Source organism: Ranitomeya imitator, chromosome 1 (genome assembly GCF_032444005.1).
Source record: "Ranitomeya imitator isolate aRanImi1 chromosome 1, aRanImi1.pri, whole genome shotgun sequence".
Taxonomy (NCBI): domain Eukaryota; kingdom Metazoa; phylum Chordata; class Amphibia; order Anura; family Dendrobatidae; genus Ranitomeya; species Ranitomeya imitator.
This window is the reverse complement of record NC_091282.1, coordinates 888,993,191-889,016,779: the sequence shown is the minus strand read 5'-3', so window position 1 is coordinate 889,016,779 and position 23,589 is coordinate 888,993,191. Positions and strand designations below refer to the sequence as shown.

Below are 23,589 nucleotides of genomic sequence, written 5' to 3'. Positions count from 1 at the left end.
TGGTCCCCCCACATATGGGGTATCAGCCTACTCAGCATAAATTGCAAAATACATTTTGGGTTCCAATTTCTCCTGTTACCCTTGTGAAAGTAAAAATTTGGGGGTGATAAGATCATTTTTGTGGAAAAAATAAGATTTTTTTTATTTTCATGGTTCTACATTATAAACTTCTGTTAAGCAGTTGGGGGTTCATAGTGCTCACCACACATCTACATAAGCTCTTTGGGGGTCTAGTTTCCAAAATGGGGTCACTTGTGGGGGGTTTCTACTGTTTAGGTGCATCAGGAGCTATGCAAATGCAACATGACGCCCGCAGACCATCTCATCAAAGTCTGCATTCCAAGTGGCGCTCCTTCCCTTCTGAGCCCCAATGTGTGCCCAAACAGTGCCCTCCCTACATATGGGGTATCAGCATACTCAGGACACACTGGTCAACAAATTTAGGGTCCCCTGTTACCCTTGAGAAAATAAAAAGTTGCAGGCTAAAAAATCATTTTTGAGGGAAAAAAAGGATTTTTTATTTTCACGGCTGTACTTTATAAATTTCTGTGAGGCAATTATTGGTTCAAAGTTCTCACCACACATCTAGATAAGTTCCTTAATGGGTCTAGTTTCCAAAATGGAGTCACTTGTGGGGGGTTTCCACTGTTTAGGCACATCAGAGGCTCTCCAAACGCGACATGGCGTCCGATCTCAATTCGAGCCAATTCTACATTGAAAAAGTAAAACGGCACTCCTTCTCTTCCAAGCTCTGCGGTGCGCCCAAACAGTGGTTTACCCCCACATATGGGGTACCGACGTACTCAGGAGAAATTGCTCAACAACTTTTGTTGTCTAATTTCTCCTGTTACCCTGGTGAAAATAAGAATTTGTGGGCGAAAAGATCATTTTTGTGTAAAAAAAAAAATGTGATTTTTTTATTTTCACGGCTCTACGTTATAAACTTCTGTGAAGCGCTTTGGGGTTCAAAGTGCTCACCACACATCTAGATAAGTTTCTTAAGGGGTCTAGTATCCAAAATGGTGTCACTTGTGTAGCATTTCAACTGTTTAGGCACATCAGGGGCTCTCTAAACGTGACATGGCATCCGATCTCAATTCCAGCCAATTCTGCATTGAAAAAGTCAAACAGCGCTCCTTCACTTCCAAGCTCTGCGGTGAGCCCAAACAGTGGTTTACCCCCACATATGGGGTATCGGCGTATTCAGGAGAAATGGCACAACAAAATTTATGGTTACATTTCTGTTTTTACACATGTGAAAATAAAAAAAATGATTCTGAAGTAAAATGTTTGCAAAAAAAAGTTAAATGTTCATTTTTTCCTTCCACATTGTTTCAGTTCCTGTGAGGCACGTAAAGGGTTAATAAACTTCTTGAATGTGGTTTTGAGCACCTTTAGGGGTGCAGTATTTAGATTGGTGTCGCACTTGGCTATTTTCTATCATATAGACCCCTCAAAATGACTTCATATGTGATGTGGTCCCTAAAAAAAAAATGGTGTTGTAAAAATGAGAAATTGCTGGTCAACTTTTAACCCTTATAACTCCCTAACCCCAAAAAATTTGGTTCTGAAATTGTGCTGATGTAAAGTAGACATGTGGGAAATGTTATTTATTAACTATTTTTTGTGACATATCTCTGATTTAAGGGTGAAAAAATACAAAGTTTGAAAATTGCAAAATTTTAAACATTTTCGCCATATTTCCGTTTTTTTCATAAATAATCGCAAGTAATATCGAAGAAATGTTACCACTAACATGAAGTACATAAATATATAACAAGAGAATGGAGTAATAAAATCCCAAAAATCATGTTCATAAAATAGTATAAATTTTATTTTGACCAATACTAACAAGTTATATTATAATACAAAACAGGCACATAGCCAGAAGATGGGGTGTAGAGGAAACTTATGGTATGCTTGGGGAATAGGAGGGAACAGAAACTATTACATCCCAGGTACAGCCAGTAAGATTACAACAATCACATTAAGGACTTATGGAATCATTCCATAGTCCTAAATACCTCAGTAACATGTCCATGGTAATATAAATGTAAGGTGCCACCATGCAAATGAATATAGACACTGACAAAAATCAGACAGGCTTACCCATCAATAAGGATGATTCCCTCAGGTTCCACAAGCGGCCCCCTGACGCACGTTTCGCGGTCTGCTTTTTCAAAGGGGATGTATCAATTGGTCGCTCTTGTGGGTTTAAATGGGGAGAAAACCGGAAGTGTGCTTGGCGCATCGGCGTACGCGCATCCGGGATCCAGCTCATATCTCCCTGGTGGCCGTCATCGCTGCGCGCGCATAAGGCGGAAGTCCGCCTATTGACGTCACATAGTATGCGCGCGAGATAGCCCCACAGGAGAAGGGAGGAAAGGAACCGGAACGCGCATGCGCACAGCCAGTGGGCATCTTGCCGGAGACCATGTAGGTCGCCATTTTGCAGAGGAAATATAAGGGGACATAAAATAGCACCGCAGTGCCAGTGTGAAATGAATTAAAGTGCAAGACTTAGTACTATTACGATACAGAAATGGAGCAGCATAATGTAAATATACCGCAATACAATCTATGAAGCGTGGTGATAAAAAACCCACCTAAGTGCACACACGACCGGCGGCCATATTACTGAAGGCCACGCAAGTCGCCATTTTACCAAAGATAAAATACAAACAACATAATGTAGCACTATACTGCTATTCCAGCAATGACAGTGAATAAGAAGAATTACACATTGACAATAATACATAAACAAGTAGACAAGTTGTCGTAAGGATACAAAGGTGCAATAAAGTGCATGACACAGAAAAATACTATAGCATAAAACATATCATACGACGCGAATGGTGACGCAATGGAAGATAAGGTCCCCTTCATCCATAAGGGATTAGCAAGATGTTAACCGCTACAATCCGGCAGCTGGAAACACGGCTAAGGGCCAAGACCCGGTATTATAACCGCATGGAGTAAAGATAACTAAAACAAAGAACAACGAATTATTAAAAACAATTAAAAACAAAGATGTAGAGGAGAAATACAGGGAAGAGGATAAACCAAAATAGAAAAGTCACTGGTGAGGAATAATCCACACCGAAGTCGCAGAACAGGAGGACAAGGAGGTAGCGTAACATGATAATGAGCCCAACCTAAAGCATCACAGGAAGGGAAAAAACTTAACTGTTCATTCAATCCACTAACATGAAGTACAATATGTCATGAAAAAACAATCTCTGAATCAGCGGGATCTGTTAAAGCGTTCCAGAGTTATAACCTCATAAAGTGACAATGGTCAGAATTGCAAAAATTGGCTCTGTCATTAAGTACCAAATCCAAAAAAGTTGAAATTTCTTTTTTCACCCATTTCTACATGTTAAACTGAATGGTGTCACACAAAACTACAACTCGTCCTCATACAGCTATGTCAACAGAAAAGTGAAAAGTTATGGGTCTTGAAAGTGGAGTGGGGTAAAATGAAAGCGTAAAAACAGTGAAGGACGGTAGGAGTTCCTTACAAGTTTGGGGCCGCATTTCAAGAAATAATGTTGAGGATTTGGTCAGGATTAGTGGTGTCCTAAATAATAATAATAATAATAATAATTTTATTTATATAGCGCCAACATATTCCGCAGCGCTTTACAAATTATAGAGGGGACTTGTACAGACAATAGACATTACAGCATAACAGAAATACAGTTCAAAACAGATACCAGGAGGAGTGAGGGCCCTGCTCGCAAGCTTACAAACTATGGGGATGCTGAGAAATACAGGCAGATACTTAGCAATCATGCATTACCATCAAGGAGGCATCAGATTGTCTCCAGTGCTAGTAAGAACTATCGCCAAGGTAAAGAAGAATAAGGAGTATTGGAACTGATGATATGGCCTTACCAAAGTCCTTTTCTAAATATCATCGAGTTTGTGTGGGATTACATAAAAAGATAAAAGGATATGCAAAAGTTAATATATACAGAAAATGTGTGGTTAGATCTTCAAGAAGATTGGAACAACTTCCCTGTCGAGTTCATTCAAAGTCTGTGTGCAAGTGTAAGTAGAAGAACTGATGCTTTTTTTAAGACAATGGGTAGTGACACCATATATTGATTTGATGTAGGTTTTTCTTGTGTTCATTCACGTCTTTGCATTTTGTTAACTGATCAGAAAAACAATGTTAATATTTCTAAGTTTGAAAAGATTTTTTCATTGTAGAAATTTTTCCACACCTGCCTAAAACCAGGCTATAACTAACTATCTAATATACTTCTCATCAAATAAGAATATCATCAAAAAGTTGATGTATTTCAGTTCTTCAATAACAAAGTGAAACTCATATTATATAGAGTCATTACAAACAGGGTGATCTATTCCAAGTGTTTATTTCTGTTAAAGGGAACCTGTCACCCCGTTTTTTGAGATTGAGCTATAAATACTGTTAAATAGGGCCTGCGCTGTGTGTTCCTATAGTGTATGTAGTGTACCCCGATTCCCCATGTATGCTGAGAAATAACTTACCAAAGTCGCCGTTTTCGCCTGTCAATCAGGCTGGTCAGGTCGGGAGGGCGTGGTGACATCGCTGGTTCTTCCTCAGCTTTACGTTGGTGGCGTAGTGGCGTAGTGGTGAAGACACAGCGCGCGATCTGCGCTGTCATCCCTTTCGTCGGTGGGGGCGGCCATCTTCCTGGGGCCGCGCGTGCGCAGATCGAGTGCTCTGCTGCACGGGGCTTCAGGAAAATGGCAGCGGGATGCCGCGCGTGCGCATTAGAGATCGCGGCGGCCATTTTCCCAAAGCCGAGTTTGCATCTCGGCTTTGGGAAAATGGCCGCCGCGATCTCTAATGCGCACGCGCGGCATCCCGCTGCCATTTTCCTGAAGCCCCGTGCAGCAGAGCACTCGATCTGCGCACGCGCGGCCCCAGGAAGATGGCCGCCCCCACCGACGAAAGGGATGACAGCGCAGATCGCGCGCTGTGTCTTCACCACTACGCCACCAACGTAAAGCTGAGGAAGAACCAGCGATGTCACCACGCCCTCCCGACCTGACCAGCCTGATTGACAGGCGAAAACGGCGACTTTGGTAAGTTATTTCTCAGCATACATGGGGAATCGGGGTACACTACATACACTATAGGAACACACAGCGCAGGCCCTATTTAACCGTATTTATAGCTCAATCTCAAAAAACGGGGTGACAGGTTCCCTTTAATGTTGATTGTTATAGCTTACAGCCAATGAAAACCCAAAAGTAATTATCTCAGTAAATTAGAATAATTAACAAAAAACACCTGCAAAGGCTTCCTAAGCATTTAAAAGGTCCCTTAGTCTGTTTCAGTAGGCTCCACAATCATGGGGAAGACTGCTGACTAGACAGATGTCCAGAAGGCAGTCTCATTGACACACTCCACAAGGAGGGTAAGCCACAATAGGTCATTGCTAAAGAAGCTGTCTGTTCAGAGTGCTGTATCTGAGTATATTAATGAAAAGTTGAGTGGAAGGAAAAAGTGTGGTAGAAAAAGGTGCACAAGCAACCGGGATAACCGCAGCCTTGAAAGGATTGTTAAGAAAAGGCCATTCAAACATTTGGGGGAGATTCACAAGGAGTGGACTGCTGCTGGAGTCATTGCTTCAAGAGCCACCACACACAGACGTATGCAGGACATGGGCTACAAATGTCGCATTCCTTGTGTCAAGCCACTCATGACCAACAGACAACACCAGAAGTGTCTTACCCCTGGGCTAAGGAGAAAAAGAACTGGACTGTTGCTCAGTGGTACAAAGTGTTGGTTTCAGAAGAAAGTAAATTTTGCATTTCATTTGAAAATCAAGGACCCAGAGTCTGGACGAAGAGTGGAGAGGCACACAATCCAAGCTGCTTAGAGAATCTATAAGTTATTGTCAGGAGGAAGATGAGAGACACCAGACCTAACAATGCAGATGAGCTGAAGGCTTCTATCACAGCAACCTGGGCTTCCATAACACCTCAGCAGTGCCACAGGCTGATCACCTCCATGCCATGCCGCATTGATACAGTAATTGATGCAAAAGGAGACCCGACCAAGTATTGAGTGCATTTACTGAACATACATTTCAGTAGGCCAACATTTTGGATTTTAAAATCCTTTTTTCAAGCTGGAGTTATAAAGTATTCTAATTTACTGAGATAATGACTTTTAGGTTTTCATTGGCTGTAAGCCATAATCATCAAGATTAACAGAAATAAACACTAGAAATAGATCACTCTTTAATAACTCTATATATTATATGAGTTTCACTCTTTGTATTGAAGAACTGAAATAAATTAAATTTTTGATATTCTAACTTCGTGAGAAGCACTTGTGTATATTGCAGTAATGTGACTTACACGGCTGTCATGATCCCAATGGCAGGGGATCACAAAAGGACAAGCATAAAAACAAAACAAGCTCTAGGGTGATGGAACCTGAGCTGACCGCGATCCTGAACCTAAACACACAACTAGCAGTAGCCGGGGAACGTGCCTACGATGATTCCTAGACGTCTCGCGCCAGCCGAAGGATTAACTTCCCCTATCAGAAGAAACATAGACCTCACTTGCCTCCAGAGAAACACCCCACAGAAATAGCAGCCCCCCACATGTAATAACGGTGAAATGAGAGGAAAGCACATACGTAGTTATGAAAATAGAATCAGCAAAAATGAGGCCCGCTAAAGCTAGATAGCAGAGGATACAAAAGTGAACTGCGCGGTCAGCGAAAAACCCTTCAAATAACCATCCTGAAATTACTTGAACTCATGTGCCAACTCATGGAACATGAGGAGTAATTTCAGCCCACTAGAGCAACCAGCAGCAAGGAATCACATATCTGCAAGCTGGACTAAGACAAAAATTAAGCAAAACGTGGAACAGGAAAATCAAAACTTAGCTTGTCCTGAAGATAACAGACGCAGGGAGCAGAGGTAAAAAGACACGCTGATTACATTGATAGCCGGCGAGGAAATGACAAAAAAGCCAGGTTAAATAGGAAACTCCCATAACCTGATGGAACAGGTGGACACCAGAGACCGCAGAGAACACAAGTCACCCAGTACCATCAGTAACCACCAGAGGGAGCCCAAAAACAGAACTCACAAAAGTACCCCCCCCTTGAGGAGGGGTCACCGAACCCTCACGAGAACCACCAGGGCGACCAGGATGAGCCCTATGAAAAGCACGGACCAAATCGGCAGCATGAACATCAGAGGCAATCACCCAAGAATTATCCTCCTGACCATAACCCTTCCATTCGACCAAATACTGGAGTTTCCGTCTGGAAACACGAGAATCCAAGATCTTCTCCACAACATACTCCAATTCACCCTCCACCAGCACCGGAGCAGGAGGCTCAAGCGAAGGAACAACAGGTACCTCATACTTCCGCAACAACGACCGATGGAACACATTATGAATAGCAAACGATGCCGGGAGATCCAAACGAAACGACACAGGGTTAAGAATTTCCAAGATCCTATAGGGACCGATGAACCGAGGCTTGAACTTAGGAGAAGAGACCTTCATAGGAACAAAACGAGAAGACAACCACACCAAGTCCCCAACAAGAAGTCGAGGACCCACGCGGCGACGGCGATTAGCAAATTGCTGAGCCCTCTCCTGGGACAACTTCAAATTGTCCACCACATGACTCCAAATCCGATGCAACCTATCCACCACCATGTCCACTCCAGGACAATCAGAAGGCTCCACCTGACCAGAGGAAAAACGAGGATGAAACCCCGAATTACAAAAGAAAGGAGAAACCAAGGTAGCAGAACTAGCCCGATTATTAAGGGCAAACTCGGCAAGCGGCAAAAAGGAAACCCAGTCATCTTGATCAGCAGAAACAAAACACCTTAAATAAGTTTCTAAAGTCTGATTAGTTCGTTCCGTCTGGCCATTCGTCTGGGGATGGAATGCAGACGAAAAGGACAAATCAATGCCCATCTTAGCACAGAACGTCCGCCAAAATCTAGACACAAACTGGGATCCCCTGTCAGAAACGATGTTCTCCGGAATGCCATGCAAACGAACCACATTTTGAAAAAACAGAGGGACCAACTCAGAGGAAGAAGGTAACTTAGGCAAGGGTACCAGATGAACCATCTTAGAAAAGCGGTCACACACAACCCAGATGACGGACATTTTTTGAGAGACAGGGAGATCCGAAATAAAGTCCATGGAAATGTGCGTCCAAGGCCTCTTCGGGATAGGCAAAGGTGACAACAATCCACTGGCCCGAGAACAGCAAGGCTTAGCCCGAGCGCAAACTCCACAAGACTGCACGAAAGAACGCACATCCCTCGACAAGGAAGGCCACCAAAAAGACCTGGCCACCAAGTCTCTAGTACCAAATATTCCAGGATGACCTGCCAACACAGAAGAATGGACCTCGGAGATGACTCTACTGGTCCAATTATCCGGAACAAACAGTCTTTCCGGTGGACAACGATCAGGTTTATCCGCCTGAAACTCCTGCAAAGCACGTCGCAAGTCTGGGGATACCAGTGGGCTCAGAATTTCCAGGGGAGTCAGGCACAAAACTCCTAGAAAGAGCATCTGCCTTCACATTCTTTGAACCTGGCAGGTATGAAACCACAAAATTGAAACGGGAGAAAAACAGTGACCAACGAGCCTGTCTAGGATTCAGACGCTTGGCAGACTCAAGGTACATCAGATTTTTGTGATCAGTCAAGACCACCACACGATGTCTAGCACCCTCAAGCCAATGACGCCACTCCTCAAATGCCCACTTCATGGCCAAAAGCTCCCGATTACCAACATCATAATTCCGTTCAGCGGGTGAAAATTTTCTAGAAAAGAACGCACATGGCTTCATCACTGAGCCATCGGAGCTTCTCTGTGACAAAACCGCCCCCGCTCCGATCTCGGAAGCATCAACCTCAACCTGAAAAGGAAGCGACGTATCTGGCTGACGCAACACAGGAGCAGAAGAAAACCGGCGCTTAAGTTCCTGAAAGGCCTCCACAGCCGCAGGAGACCAATCAGTAACATCAGCACCCTTTTTAGTCAAATCTGTCAAAGGCTTAACAACACTAGAAAAATTAGTTATGAAGCGACGATAAAAATTAGCAAAGCCTAAGAACTTCTGTAGACTCTTAAGAGATGTAGGCTGCGTCCAGTCACAAATAGCCTGAACCTTGACGGGATCCATCTCAATAGTAGAAGGGGAAAAAATATACCCCAAAAAAGAAATCTTCTGGACTCCAAACAGACATTTAGAACCTTTTACAAACAAAGAATTGGCCCGCAGGACCTGAAACACCTTCCTGACCTGCTGAACATGAGAATCCCAGTCATCAGAAAAAAACAAAACATCATCCAAATACACGATAATAAATTTATCCAGATATTCACGGAAAATATCGTGCATAAAAGACTGGAAGACAGAAGGAGCATTAGAAAGTCCAAAAGGCATCACCAAATACTCGAAATGGCCCTCAGGCGTATTAAATGCGGTTTTCCACTCATCACCCTGCCTTATCCGCACAAGATTATACGCACCCCGAAGATCAATCTTAGTGAACCATTTAGCCCCCTTAATGCGAGCGAACAAATCAGTCAACAATGGCAAAGGATACTGATATTTGACTGTAATCTTATTCAAAAGACGATAATCTATGCAAGGCCTCAAGGAACCATCTTTTTTGGCCACAAAAAAAAAACCTGCTCCCAAAGGGGACGAAGATGGACGGATATGTCCCTTTTCCAAGGACTCCTTAACATAATTCCGCATAGCAGTATGCTCTGGCACTGACAGATTGAACAAACGACCTTTAGGGAATTTACTGCCAGGAATCAAATCTATAGCACAATCGCAATCCCTGTGAGGAGGAAGCAAACTGAGCTTAGGCTCCTCAAAAACCTCCCGATAATCAGACAAAAATACCGGAACCTCAGAAGGAGTAGATGAAGCGATAGAAATAGGAGATGCATCATCATGAACCCCCTGACATCGCCAGCTTAACACAGACATTGTTTTCCAGTCCAGGACTGGGTTATGAGTTTGTAACCATGGCAGACCAAGCACTAAGACATCATGTAAATTATACAGTACCAGGAAGCGAATCACCTCCTGATGAACGGGAGTCATACGCATGGTCACTTGTGTCCAGTACTGAAGTTTATTCATAGCCAAAGGTGTAGAGTCAATTCCTTTCAAAGGAATAGGAACTTCCAGAGGTTCCAGACTAAACCCACAGCGATTGGCAAATGACCAATCCATAAGACTCAGGGCAGCGCCTGAATCCACATAGGCATCGACGGAAATGGATAATGAACAAATCAGCGTCACAGACAGAATGAACTTAGACTGTAAAGTACCAATGGCAACAGACTTATCAACCTTTTTTGTGCGTTTAGAGCATGCTGATATAACATGAGCTGAATCACCACAATAAAAACACAATCCATTTTTCCGCCTATAATTTTGCCGTTCACTTCTGGACTGAATTCTATCACATTGCATTATCTCAGGTGCCTGTTCAGAAGACACCGCCAAATGGTGCACAGGTTTGCGCTCCCGTAAACGCCGATCAATCTGAATAGCCATAGTCATGGACTCATTCAGACCTGTAGGCGCCGGGAACCCCACCATAACATCTTTAATGGCCTCAGAAAGGCCATCTCTGAATTTTGCAGCCAGAGCGCACTCATTCCACTGAGTAAGCACCGACCATTTCCGAAATTTCTGACAATATATTTCTGCTTCATCTTGCCCCTGAGAGAGAGCCAATAAAGCTTTTTCAGCCTGAATCTCTAGGTTAGGTTCCTCATAGAGCAAACCCAATGCCAGAAAAAACGCATCCACATTGAGCAACGCAGGATCCCCTGGTGCCAATGCAAATGCCCAATTCTGAGGGTGACCCCACAGGAAAGATATAACAATCTTGACCTGCTGAGCAGGATCTCCAGAGGAGCGAGATTTCAAGGAAAGAAACAACTTGCAATTGTTCCTAAAATTCAGAAAACTAGATCTATCTCCAGAAAAAAACTCTGGGATAGGAATTCTAGGTTCAGACATAGGCGTATGTACAACAAAATCTTGTATATTTTGAACCTTAGCAGCAAGATTATTCAGGCTGGAAGCCAAACTCTGGACGTCCATGATAAACAGCTGAGGTCAGAGCCATTCAAGGATTAAGAGGAGGAAAGAAGCAGCCAAGCTGCAATTAAGGCTAGGCAGCAAACACTGAGGAGGGGAAAAAAAAAAAAAACTTCCTCAGACTACTTTTCCTCCTACTTCAGCCAAAACGATGACCAATTTTTTTTTTTTTTTTAGGCCGGCTATACTGTCATGATCCCAATGGCAGGGGATCACAAAAGGACAAGCATAAAAACAAAACAAGCTCTAGGGTGATGGAACCTGAGCTGACCGCGATCCTGAACCTAAACACACAACTAGCAGTAGCCGGGGAACGTGCCTACGATGATTCCTAGACGTCTCGCGCCAGCCGAAGGATTAACTTCCCCTATCAGAAGAAACATAGACCTCACTTGCCTCCAGAGAAACACCCCACAGAAAATAGCAGCCCCCCACATGTAATAACGGTGAAATGAGAGGAAAGCACATACGTAGTTATGAAAATAGAATCAGCAAAAATGAGGCCCGCTAAAGCTAGATAGCAGAGGATAAAAAAGTGAACTGCGCGGTCAGCGAAAAACCCTTCAAAGAACCATCCTGAAATTACTTGAACTCATGTGCCAACTCATGGAACATGAGGAGTAATTTCAGCCCACTAGAGCAACCAGCAGCAAGGAATCACATATCTGCAAGCTGGTCTAAGACAAAAATTAAGCAAAACGTGGAACAGGAAAATCAAAACTTAGCTTGTCCTGAAGATAACAGATGCAGGGAGCAGAGGTAAAAAGACACGCTGATTACATTGATAGCCGGCGAGGAAATGACAAAAAAGCCAGGTTAAATAGGAAACTCCCATAACCTGATGGAACAGGTGGACACCAGAAACCGCAGAGAACACAAGTCACCCAGTACCATCAGTAACCACCAGAGGGAGCCCAAAAACAGAACTCACAACACACGGCTTCTTAAAGCGGTAGACACAGGAACGGTTTCTATTTAAATTCAGCCTGGTTTATTGCAATCCTGATAACCATGTCACACGAAAAGGTCTGGCAGAAGGTAAAACATAAAGTAACAAGTCCATACAATAGTGCTGGCTAGCCCACCTGGGTTAGAGTCCAGTTTCTATGTCCTTTAGCGAGGACATTCAATCAAGGAAACCTGCAATCTCCATACATCCAGCTTTCCTTAACACAAAAGCACATCTCCAGAGCTTGCACCTCCAGACCCACCCACTCAAATGTTCTAGAAAGCTGGGTGTTTATCCTCTGGACTCCTCCCACTCTACAGCTGTTCAATGATCCTAGCACTAAACATGACTGATTAACCCCTCTCATCACTTAGTGTGCTGGATAGGTTTAAATTACTGAAAACATTAAATTATGTGACTGCCTAGATTATGGGCACATTCCAGAATGCTATAGATAAGCCCCTGATGCCGGTGGGCTTAGTTCATCTTCGATTTTGGGGGTGACAGGTTCCCTTTAAGGGCTGAGAAGGTCTTTCATAAACCTCCACCTGTACAGTAAAACCTTAGCACACTATTGAAAATGCAGAGTACTGTACATGTGCAATTCTATCGGTATAAATTACTTTGTTAAGATTCTCATGTTTATGATCACTAGGTTTTTTCAGTCCCATTAAAAAAAAAACAGCAACAAACATAGTAAAATTGAATTTTTCTCTAGTATTTATGAGAAAACCTGAGCTCAGAGGTCACTGGTAATGAGAGAAAGTGAAAAGACATCAACAACAAGGAACGAGATTTTCATTTAGATTATATTAGTGTAGATTAATAGGAATTTAATATAAAAACATTCATGAACTGAAATCACAAGTGGCAAAAGGAAAGTCACATGGTAAAATGCAAAATAAAAAGGCGCAACGAATAAGGTCAACAAAACAATTAAATAATTCTACACAATACTTATTCTTTTATTATTTATTATGCCTTTATAATATACAAACTGCCTCTTCAGAGAAGAGGTCTTGAATTTTACAGTGCCACCTGTTGGAAGAGGCTTTCCTACAAGTCACTATCGACTGTTTAACCCCTTAGAGACCTTGCCCTTTTTCAGTTTTTGGGCTTCTGCTTTTCGCTCCCCTTCTTCCCAGAGCAATAACTTTATTTTTTCATCAATATGACCATGTGAGGGTTTGTTTTTTGCAGGATAAATTGTACTTTTGGTTTTACCATATCTTGTACTCAAAGACGGGAAAAAAAATTCCAAGTGCGGTGAAATTGCAAAAAAAGTGCAATTCCACAAGGTTTTTGGGGATTTTTTTTACCATGCTCACCAAATGCTAAAACTGCCACTATGATTCTCCTGGTCATTACGAGTTCATAGACACCAAACATGTCTAGGTTCTTTTTTATTTAAAGGGAACCTGTCACCCCGAAAATCGCGGGTGAGGTAAGCCCACCGGCATCAGGGGCTTATCTACAGCATTCTGTAATGCTGTAGATAAGCCCCCGATGTTACCTGGAAGAGGAGAAAAAGATGTTAGATTACACTCACCCAGGGGCGGTCCCGCTGCTGGTCCGGTCGGATGGGCGTCTCTGGTCCGCTGCGGTGCCTCCCATCTTCATTCCAAGACGTCCTCTTCTGATCTTCAGCCACGGCTCCGGCGCAGGCGTACTTTGTCTGCCCTGTTGAGGGCAGAACAAAGTACTGCAGTGCGCAGGCGCCGGAAAGGTCAGAGAGGCCCGGCGCCTACGCACTGCAGTACTTTGTTCTGCCCTCAACAGGGCAGACAAAGTACGCCTGAGCCGGAGCCGTGGCTGAAGATCAGAAGAGGACGTCTTGGAATGAAGATGGGAGGCGCCGCAGCGGACCAGAGATGCGCATCCGACCGGACCAGCAGCGGGACCGCCCCTGGGTGAGTATAATCTAACGTCTTTTTCTCCTCTTTCAGGTAACCTCGGGGGCTTATCTACAGCATTACAGAATGCTGTAGATAAGCCCCTGATGCCGGTGGGCTTACCTCACCCGCGATTTTCGGGGTGACAGGTTCCCTTTAAGTGGTGAAAAAAAATCCAAAGTTTGTTAAAAAAAATAATTGCGCCATTTTCCTGTAGCGTCTCCATTTTTCGTGATCTGGGGTTGGATGAAGGCTTATTTTTTCCATGCCTAGCTGATGTTTTTATTAATACCATATTGGTGCAGATACAATCTTTTGATCGTCCGTTATTGCATTTTAATTCAATGTCGCGGCGACCAATAAAATGTAATTCTGGGGTTTTGACTTTTTTTCTAGGCTACGCCGTTTAGCGATCAGGTTAATCTTTTCCTTATTGATAGATTGGGTGATTCTAAACATGGCGATACCAAATATGTGTATGTTTAATTTTTTTTATTGTTTTATTTTGAATGGGGCAAAAGGGGGTTATCTGCATGTTAATGACCGGGCCAATTTTTACAATTCTGACCACTGTCCCTTTATGAGGTTATAACTCTGGGAAACTTGCATGGATCCTGGTGATTCTGACAATGTTTTCTCGTGACATATTGTACTTCAAGTGGTAAAATTTCCTCGACATTACTTGCATTTATTTGTGAAAAAAAAAATGGAAATTTGGCAAAAAAGTTGAAAATTTTCACAATTTTCCAACTTTGAATTTTCATGCCCTTAAATCACAGAGATATGTCACACAAAATACTTAATAAGTAACATTTCTCATATGTCTACTTTACATCAGCACAATTGGAACCAAATTTTTTTTTGTTAGGAAGTTATAAGGGTTAAAAGTTGACCAGCAATTTCACATTTTTTACAACATCATTTTTTTTTAGGGACCACATCACATTTGAAGTCACTTTGAGGGGTCTATATGATAGAAAATACCCAAGTGTGACACCATTCTAAAAACTGCACCCCTCAAGGTGCTCAAAACCACATTCAAGAAGTTTATTAACCCTTCAGATGCTTCACAGGAATTTTTGGAAAATTTACTTCAGATCCAATTTGTTTTATTTTACCAAGGGTAACAGGAGAAATTGGACCCCAAAAGTTGTGCAATTTGTCCTGAGTACACAGATGCCCCATATGTGGGGGGGACCATTGTTTGGGTGCATGGCAGAGTTCGGAAGGGACAATGCAAAATTGTCTGGAATTGAGAGGGGGCCATGTCGCGTTTGGAGAGCCCCTGATGTGCCTGGAAACCCCCCCCACAAGTGACACCATTTTGGAAAGTAGACTCCCTGAGGAACTTAACTTTATGTGTGGCGAGCACTTTGAACCCCTAAGTGCTTCACAGAAGTTTAAAATGTAGAGCCGTAAAAATAAAAAATCATATTTTTTCACAAAAATGATCTTTTCGCCCCATTTTTTTATTTTCCCAAGGGTAACAGGAGAAATTGAACACCAAAAGTTGTTGTGCAATTTGTTCTTAGTACGCTGATATCCCATATGTGGGGGTAAACCACTGTTTGGTGGCATGGCAAAGCTCGGAAGGGAAGGAGCGCTGTTTGACTTTTTCAACGCAGAATTGGCTGGAATTGAGATCGGACGCCATGTCGCATTTAGAGAGCCCCTGATGTGCTTAAGCTGTGGAAACCCCCAATTCTAACTCCAACCCTAACCCGAACACACCCCTAACCCCAATCCCAGCCCTGACCATAACCCTAACCATGCCCCTAACCCGAACATGCCCCTAACCCTAATCCCTAACCCCAACACACCCCTAACCCTAATCCCAACCATAACCCTAACCACACCCCTAACCCTGACACACCCCTAACCCTAATCCCAATTGTAAATGTAATCCAAACCCTAACTTTAGCCCCAACCCTAACCCTAACATTAGACCTAACCCTAACTTTAGCCCCAACCCTAACCCTAACATTAGACCTATCCCTAACTTTAGCCCCAACTGTAACGGGAAAATAGAAATAAATACTTTTTTTAAATTTTATTATTTTTCTCTAACTAAGTGGGTGATGAAGGGGGTTTGATTTACTATTTATAGCGGGTTTTTGTTTGGCAGCGGTCACACACTAAAAGACGCTTTTTATTGCAAAAAATATTTTTTGCATCACCACATTTTGAGAGCTATAATTTTTCCATATTTTGGCCCACAAAGTCATGGGAGGTTTTGTCTTTTGCGGGACGAGTTGATGTTATTATTGGTACCACTTTCGGGCACATGACATTTTTTGATCGCTTTTTATTACGATTTTTGGGAGGCAGAATGAACAAAAACCAGCCATTCATGAATTTCTTTTGGGGGGCGTTTATACTATTCCACGTGTGGTAAAATTGCTAAAACAGTTTTATTCTTCGGGTCAGTACGATTACAGCGATACCTCATTTATATCAGCTATGATCTTGTTTGATCTCAGTGTTAAATTGCCGGGAGCGGTCCATAACGGCTCCTGGAACATAGTGCCGGGTGTCAGCTGTGATAATCAGCTGATACTCGGCCATGCTACCCGTGAGCGCAACTGGTCGCATATGACGTACTATCCCGTCCATGGGAATTAAGTCCCAGGTCACATGGATGGGATAGTACATCCGATGGCAGAAAGGGGTTAAACTTTTATATTTTCAATTTTTAAAAAAAAACATGTTTTTCTTACTTTTGGCATGCTTCAATAGTCTGCATGGGAGAACAGAAGCTGCCATAACCCGATTGCTTCTGCTACATACAGGCGATGATCAGATCGCCTGTATGCAGCAGAATTGCTGACTTGATATGAGCGCCGACTACCAGGCAGCGCCCATAGCAATCCGACACTGTCAACCATAGAGGTCTCCAGGAGACCTCTGTTTGTTATGCCAACCCACTGGTGACCCGCGATCACGTGACTGGGGTCACCAGTGGGCAGATTTAATGCCGCTGTCAGAGTTTGACAGCGGCATTTAACGAGTTGTTAGCCACGGGTGGATCACGATTCCACCAGCGGCTGTTCTGGGCACGTCAGCTGTTCAAAACAGCTGATGTGTACAGGGAAAGATGTGGGCTCACCACCAGAGGGAAGTGGGCTCACCACCAGTACTAGTACGATAGAGGTCGACAAAAGGGTTAATAAGCCTTGAATTGTGACTTAGGATAGAAGCAAAACAGAACCTCAATTTGTTTGCAGACACGGTGTTTCGGGGCATTTCCCCTCATAAGTAACAAGTGGGGCTAAAGAGTTCAAGTCCTCTTCTCTGCAGAGGCAATTTGCATATTGGATTCCCCAGAGGAGAATTGCATGGTGAATACGCCTCCTTACCTTGGCATGTCAGAGCTGGTATGTCACTCTCCGCAATGATAAATGTTACCCCTCAGGCTACATTCCCATGATCAGGAAGTTGCCACGCTTTGGAGGCAGAATATGTTCGCTATGTTCTAATCACGCAGGTAAACCCGTATGTGTTCACTGAACCATGCGGATTTACGGCATCCAAATACATTCTATTGTTGAAATTTCTGCAAGAGAAATTGACATGCTGCAGCTCATGAACCCGTGCCGCATGTCCGTGTCCGCGGGTGATCCACAGGTGCACATAGACGCACAGTGGACATGAGAGTTCTAGAAATCCCATCCTCTATGCTGTAACATCTGGGTGCTTCATTTTTGATACTGCATAAATAAACAGCGTCAAAACTGCAGCAATTCCTGACTGTGGGCTATGTTTCCACGGTCAGGAAACATAGCGCTTTGGACGCAGCGGATACCCCGCTCCGCCCAAAGTACCGCCCCTTTGTACACACGGGGATTCCGGATGTGTCCATTGAGCACACGCGGAATCACCGCATCCTATCCATAGAGTGGATTATTTATCTTGCGGATAAAAAGCGTCTCTGCAAGATATGTAGACATGCTGCGTTCTGGAAAGACGAGCCGCATGTGAATAAACGCATCAAATCCCCTCCACTATGCTGTAACATCTGGACGTTGCGGATGTACGCAGCGTCCAATCCGCAGCAAATCCTGATGTATTACGCCATGTGGAAACATACCCTTAGACCTCACACCGTTATAATAGCACCCATGACTTGAAGACACAGAAATTTGGGACACTGAGGTAACAGCTGTTTTTTAACTTTGTTTTCACAACACTGTGTTCCAAGTGCCATCATTTTTTCTTTTATAGCGCTTGTTTCTTTGCGGAAAGAGTATTTTTAATGGCACCATTTCGAAATACACATACACTGGGTTTTTTTTAAGAGATGATGGAGGTAAACATTGGAGGTGCCCATTCAATGACTTATATCAGTGATCTGTAGAGTTCTGGAAGTCGGGGTGGGAAGAATAAGACAGACGGCTAACTACTTTGTAGTAGACTACCGTGAGTGCCAATGTAACAAAACTACGTAGCATGCAGCTGCTAGAGAAGATAGAGCTTTTTGCTAATGGTTTTTCTCGTAGGTCTCTGGCGGTCCATGTTCCTGTTTTTTTCTCATTTTTAAACTCCCTGAAAACGGAATAATAACATAAAACCAATAAAAATAATCAAAAAAGCTAGGAAAAAATCCAATCATTTTCTTGCTAAACATAAAACTTGTGCAAGTATCAGAATGAGTCAGCAAGGACCTTTGACACGCGTACCATAAGTAATTATGGCTCATCAAGTTATACACACTATGTAAATGCAAGTATCATCATGACTTGAAAACTAATGTGTAGAATGACATGGCAGATTCAAGGTAACTGCATAAAAAAGGGGAGATCGCATCAGCTCACCAGATGCGGTAACTAGTAGGGCGCAGTGCCTTGTAAAGACCATGGGCCGCTTACCATGCAGGAACAATAGTGTAGAGGAAAGGATATCCAGCAACCGCATAAAATATATTATAATAACATCATTTATTCTATATCCTCTTAAAAACATATATATATAAAGAGTAAAAAAAAAATCAAACACTTTGCCTATGCATTTTGGGCACTAAAGCCCTTAGGGGGTAGACAGACGGACGTATTTCTCGTGCAAGGAAAGCATCGCAACCCTTGGACTGACTATCGGCACTCCTGACCTGAGCATGACAACTGCATAGAAATACATCATGTGGTCACTCTCGGGTCAGGAGAGGTGGCGGGAATCTGTCACCAGGTTTTTGACACCTAATCTAAGAGCAACATAATGTAGAGCCAGAGTCCCTGATTCCAGAGATGTATCATTTACTGGGCTTCTTGCTGCAGTTTTTATAAAATCCTTGTTTTATCAACATGAAAATATCACTATCACTAGAGGACTAGTAAACCTGCTGCCATGTGGTCTTCCATATTCATGAGCTATGCACAGTGTACACAAAACATTTCCAATCAGTGGGTGGTGTTATACAGAGGTCAGCATTCAGAGAACTGCTACATCTGCAGCAGATAAAACAGTGATTCTATCAAAATTGCAGTAAGCAGCACATTACGTTTTACACTTTTTACATCAGGCTGCTTTCAGGTGGGGTAGCAAAAACCTGGTGACAGATTCCCTTTAAGTACTGGGTATAATGAGGACTTCCATTTTACTGAATTGCTGAGGGAGTGACAGAATAATACCACATACAATAGCACCGCTCCATGACTGGCCCACATATCACCACCATATAGTGACCGAATAATACCACATAAAAGGAACAAATACCACCATACCATGACCAGAGCACATATTACCACCACATGGTGACCAAATAATACCACATACAAGGGACATATATCACCACACCATGACCAGACAACATATTATCACCACATAGTGACCGAATACTACCACATGCAAGGAACAAATATCACCACACCATGACCAGACAACATATTATCACCACATAGTGACTGATTAATGCCACATACAGGGGACAAATATGGCTACAAACCATGACCATGGCCGTAGCTAAAGTATAAGTAATTCTTTTATAATGAGCTTATTTTTGCACCACACAACTTAAATAATTAAGCTCACATATTAATTACAGGGTTTCTACATCACTGGAATATTACATTTTTTAGTGGATCTGTCTTAATACCATACTGTGCTGTGTAAGGGTAGTATGGTATGGGTGTAGATCTGGGTAGTATCACAAAAAAAAATCCTTCACCATTTATCTAATAGCACAAAAAAGAATATGTCACCGTTATGAGTTTGCTCTATTAATGAGTGGAGGGCTCCAAGTTGTCTATGATGAGGTTTTCACTGTTCAATGCAGTTAAGACTATAATCCAGGTTTAGAACATTGTGCTAAATATTTAAAAAAAAAAAATCATAAATCAATAGTTTACATGAAAAAAAGAAACTTTGTAATATAACTTATCAAAGAAATCTGCTTCTTTTTCCGTCATTCTCAATTCATGGTTAAAATCTGGAAAATCTGTATGCAGTGAAGACAGACTTTCATATTACTGAAATAGGATAGTTGGTGCTTTAAAGATTCTATGGAGAAGGGAGACAGAAGGAGGAGCTAGAGGCAGACAGACAAGTTCTTCTGAAATGACAGATACCCCCATAGAACTTTGTGAGCACCATCTGTCATCTCCAATCTCAGTAATGGGAACATTTGTTCTCACAGAAGATTCTACTCGAGAATTGAGAATTTTGAGAATGACCGATTGGTCTTGGCAGAGAAAGTAGTGGATTTCATTAATATGATATATTACAAGGTTTCTTAATTTCATGTGTAGTATTGATTTATTAATAAAAAAACAAAACGTATTCTTTCAGATGGTAATATGCATTAAATGTAAGGCTTGTCCGAAGGTCTATTGTCTGCTGGTGCACCCCTACAGTGGAATAATATTCATGTTCTAGGTGTCTGGTAACACTCCCTATTGAAATCAATATGCACTCTTCGATCTGATGGGGAAGTAGGGGAGATGTTCTAGAACAAAAGCAGAAGCAAGAAAATCTGTAGTCATGTTATATACTTCTAAATAACATCTGTAAATCATTTTTGCTTTTTGTTTAGTGCTAAATGATACAAGTAGAACAAGAATGAAGAGCGAGACTGAAGAAAATCAAGTAGACGAAACACCAACATACAACCATCTACATCTGGAAAGAAAAGCCAATAATCGCGTGACCATCTGGAAGTCTCTGAAAACCAAACTAAAAAACAAATGTACTTGTAATACCAGAAAACTCAAGAAATTAATCACAGGATTTCTACCTGTAATTCAATGGCTTCCAAAATACAACTTCAAGGAAAACGCATGGGGAGATGTAATGTCGGGCTTGATTATAGGCATTATATTGGTGCCTCAAGCCATTGCTTATTGCCTCTTAGCAGGCCTGAAACCCATTTACGGCTTGTACACGTCCTTCTTTGCCAACTTAATTTATTTTATAATGGGGACCTCGCGGCATGTGTCTGTGGGCATTTTCAGCTTGATCAGCTTGATGGTTGGTCAGGTTGTAGATCGAGAAGTGCAGCTGGCGGGTTTTGACCTGGATGATGATGTCTTGAAGACTATAAAAGATGGAAATACAACGGATTTGATGATGAACATAACAATGGTCAACTTTACAGTTGGCCCGCTGAACATTGAATGTGGGAAGGAATGCTATGCCATCAGTATAGCAGCAGCGCTGACGTTTATAGCTGGCATATACCAGGTATGGCTCTATATATCTTTTAAGATTTGTCTAATATCCCTAGGTGGACGGGACATTAAAGGAGTTGTCCACCACTGAGGAAATCATTGGCAAGCTCTATGGCTTGTCGAATCCTAACAGTGTGTAACGTACACACTGCTATGATCTGTCTGCGCTTGCCGGTTCTGGCGATCATCATGTGACCACAAGTGTCCGACTTGCATAGCTGTGATCACGTGGCTGTTAGGGCTTCAGATGCTTTGTTCAATGGATTCTATTGAGAAGCAGCTGAGAGTCTTATCAGCACGTGTCCGCAGCAAAGCAAATCGCACAGTTGTGGTCACATGACGATCGCCAGAACATTTTTTGTAAAAAAAAATTAAAAGAATCAATAACCGTATATTTCACTAAAAACGTTAAATATGGAACAAGCTTTAGCCACCCAACCTAAAACCTATCGATTGAAAAAAAAATGGGTCAGGGGTTCACCAAAGCTGCATCTACAATGCCTCTTGGCCACTTTGACATGTTTATGGTACTTCATGAAGATTGAATGCATTTGCTAGAATATATTAAAAATCAGCGTCTCACAAAGGAAGACCTTCTAAATGTAGTTTATGATTATTACAGATTGTATAATAAAGTAATAAACGTAACAATATAAAATGGGTAAGGAAAGGTCACACTGCTCATGAGAGGGCATGTTGAGATTTATTCTCACACAATCTTAAAGAGAAATACCAATGAGAACTAGCTATTCATTTTCTATTCTGGAGTCTTTCTAACTAATGAATATGCTCGGCAATCACAGACCTTACTTGGCAGTGCCCAAATAAGCAGGGACAGTCAGTTAGTCAGAGGTGATTATTTTTGGATCTCATTCTCTTGAACCAATCTGGCTGGTCCAACCTACACTGCAGAAACACTTTTGGTGGAGACAATGTTGTGTGGGAGTCTCAACTAGGCACACAATGGACTTTAGGCATGATAACTGTTCCAGGCCCTACCCAGCACAGATGTCTGAGACCTTAAGCTGAATTCAGACATCTCAAGTATCACAGCCCAAGTACGGACCAAATATGAGGCTGTTGAGATCAGGTGTGGACTCCCGAAGCCAGTCTGAAAATCATGGTCCTAACCCAGGCAATAGAACGTGGACATTTGAATTCAGCTTAGTCTCTGCTCACCTAGTGATCCACACCGTCGATCTATCATCAGACTATGCTGCCCAATGCAAGGACAACATAGAAAGGGGTGAAAGGACTGCAATCTTTTCAGCCAAAACGTAAAAAAATATATATATTTTTTTAATTGGGCTGTTGCATAAAATCAATGTATACGTCAGACAAATTGTTTATGGGTGAATATAAGCAGCACCCAACTGTCAGTGAATGCCCTAAGGGACCAAAAGGATGCCCGGTGAGGTGGCCGAAACACCTGGCTCAATAATATTTTGGATTTCATGAACTGCTGTTTTGGCTAATAAGAGACCTGTCTCCATACTATGCTGTCCTTACATAGGGCTGCAGAGTTTGACGAAAGATGAGCTTTAAAGGCAACTTGTTACTGTATGTCCATAAATACTATTATTCCTCCAGATCAGGGGTAATCTGAATGTAAATAGTGCTAAAATCATGTTAGGCTGTCTTACTGGAGCAGCGGCTAGTGGAGAAAAGCAACTTATATCCTCCCTATATCCGATCGCTATCAGTCATAGGGGCATCGAAGGGAGCAGTCACAGTCAGCACTTGGTAAGTGAGTCTGTAATCACTCAACACCACTCTGAATGACAGCATGCTCCACAGACACCCACGCTGTGGTGCAGGATGTCAATCAATGAACCAGGGAGTGATTACAGACTCGCTCACTGTATAGCTCCCTGCCCCGACTCTATGACTTGTAATAAGTGGATACTCCCTGTAGCTGCAGTTCCAATAAAGCAGGCAGGCTGGATTTTAATGCTA

The 23,589-nt window shown here is 42.5% G+C and overlaps 2 protein-coding genes across 4 annotated transcripts in view; one reads left to right on the top strand and one right to left on the bottom strand.

The window, feature by feature from the left end:
- Positions 1-23,589, bottom strand: part of IDUA (alpha-L-iduronidase) — a 204,780-nt gene that overhangs the window by 166,711 nt on the left and 14,480 nt on the right. The window lies entirely within an intron of this gene.
- The window catches only part of LOC138652975 (sulfate anion transporter 1-like), a 58,072-nt gene that overhangs the window by 29,399 nt on the left and 5,084 nt on the right, over positions 1-23,589 (top strand). For both annotated transcript variants that reach the window (XM_069743168.1, XM_069743167.1), the window contains exon 2: positions 21,000-21,646. In XM_069743168.1, the coding sequence (XP_069599269.1) occupies positions 21,026-21,646 (621 nt within the window). In that variant the 5' untranslated portion in view covers positions 21,000-21,025. The remainder of the gene's footprint in view (positions 1-20,999; positions 21,647-23,589) is intronic.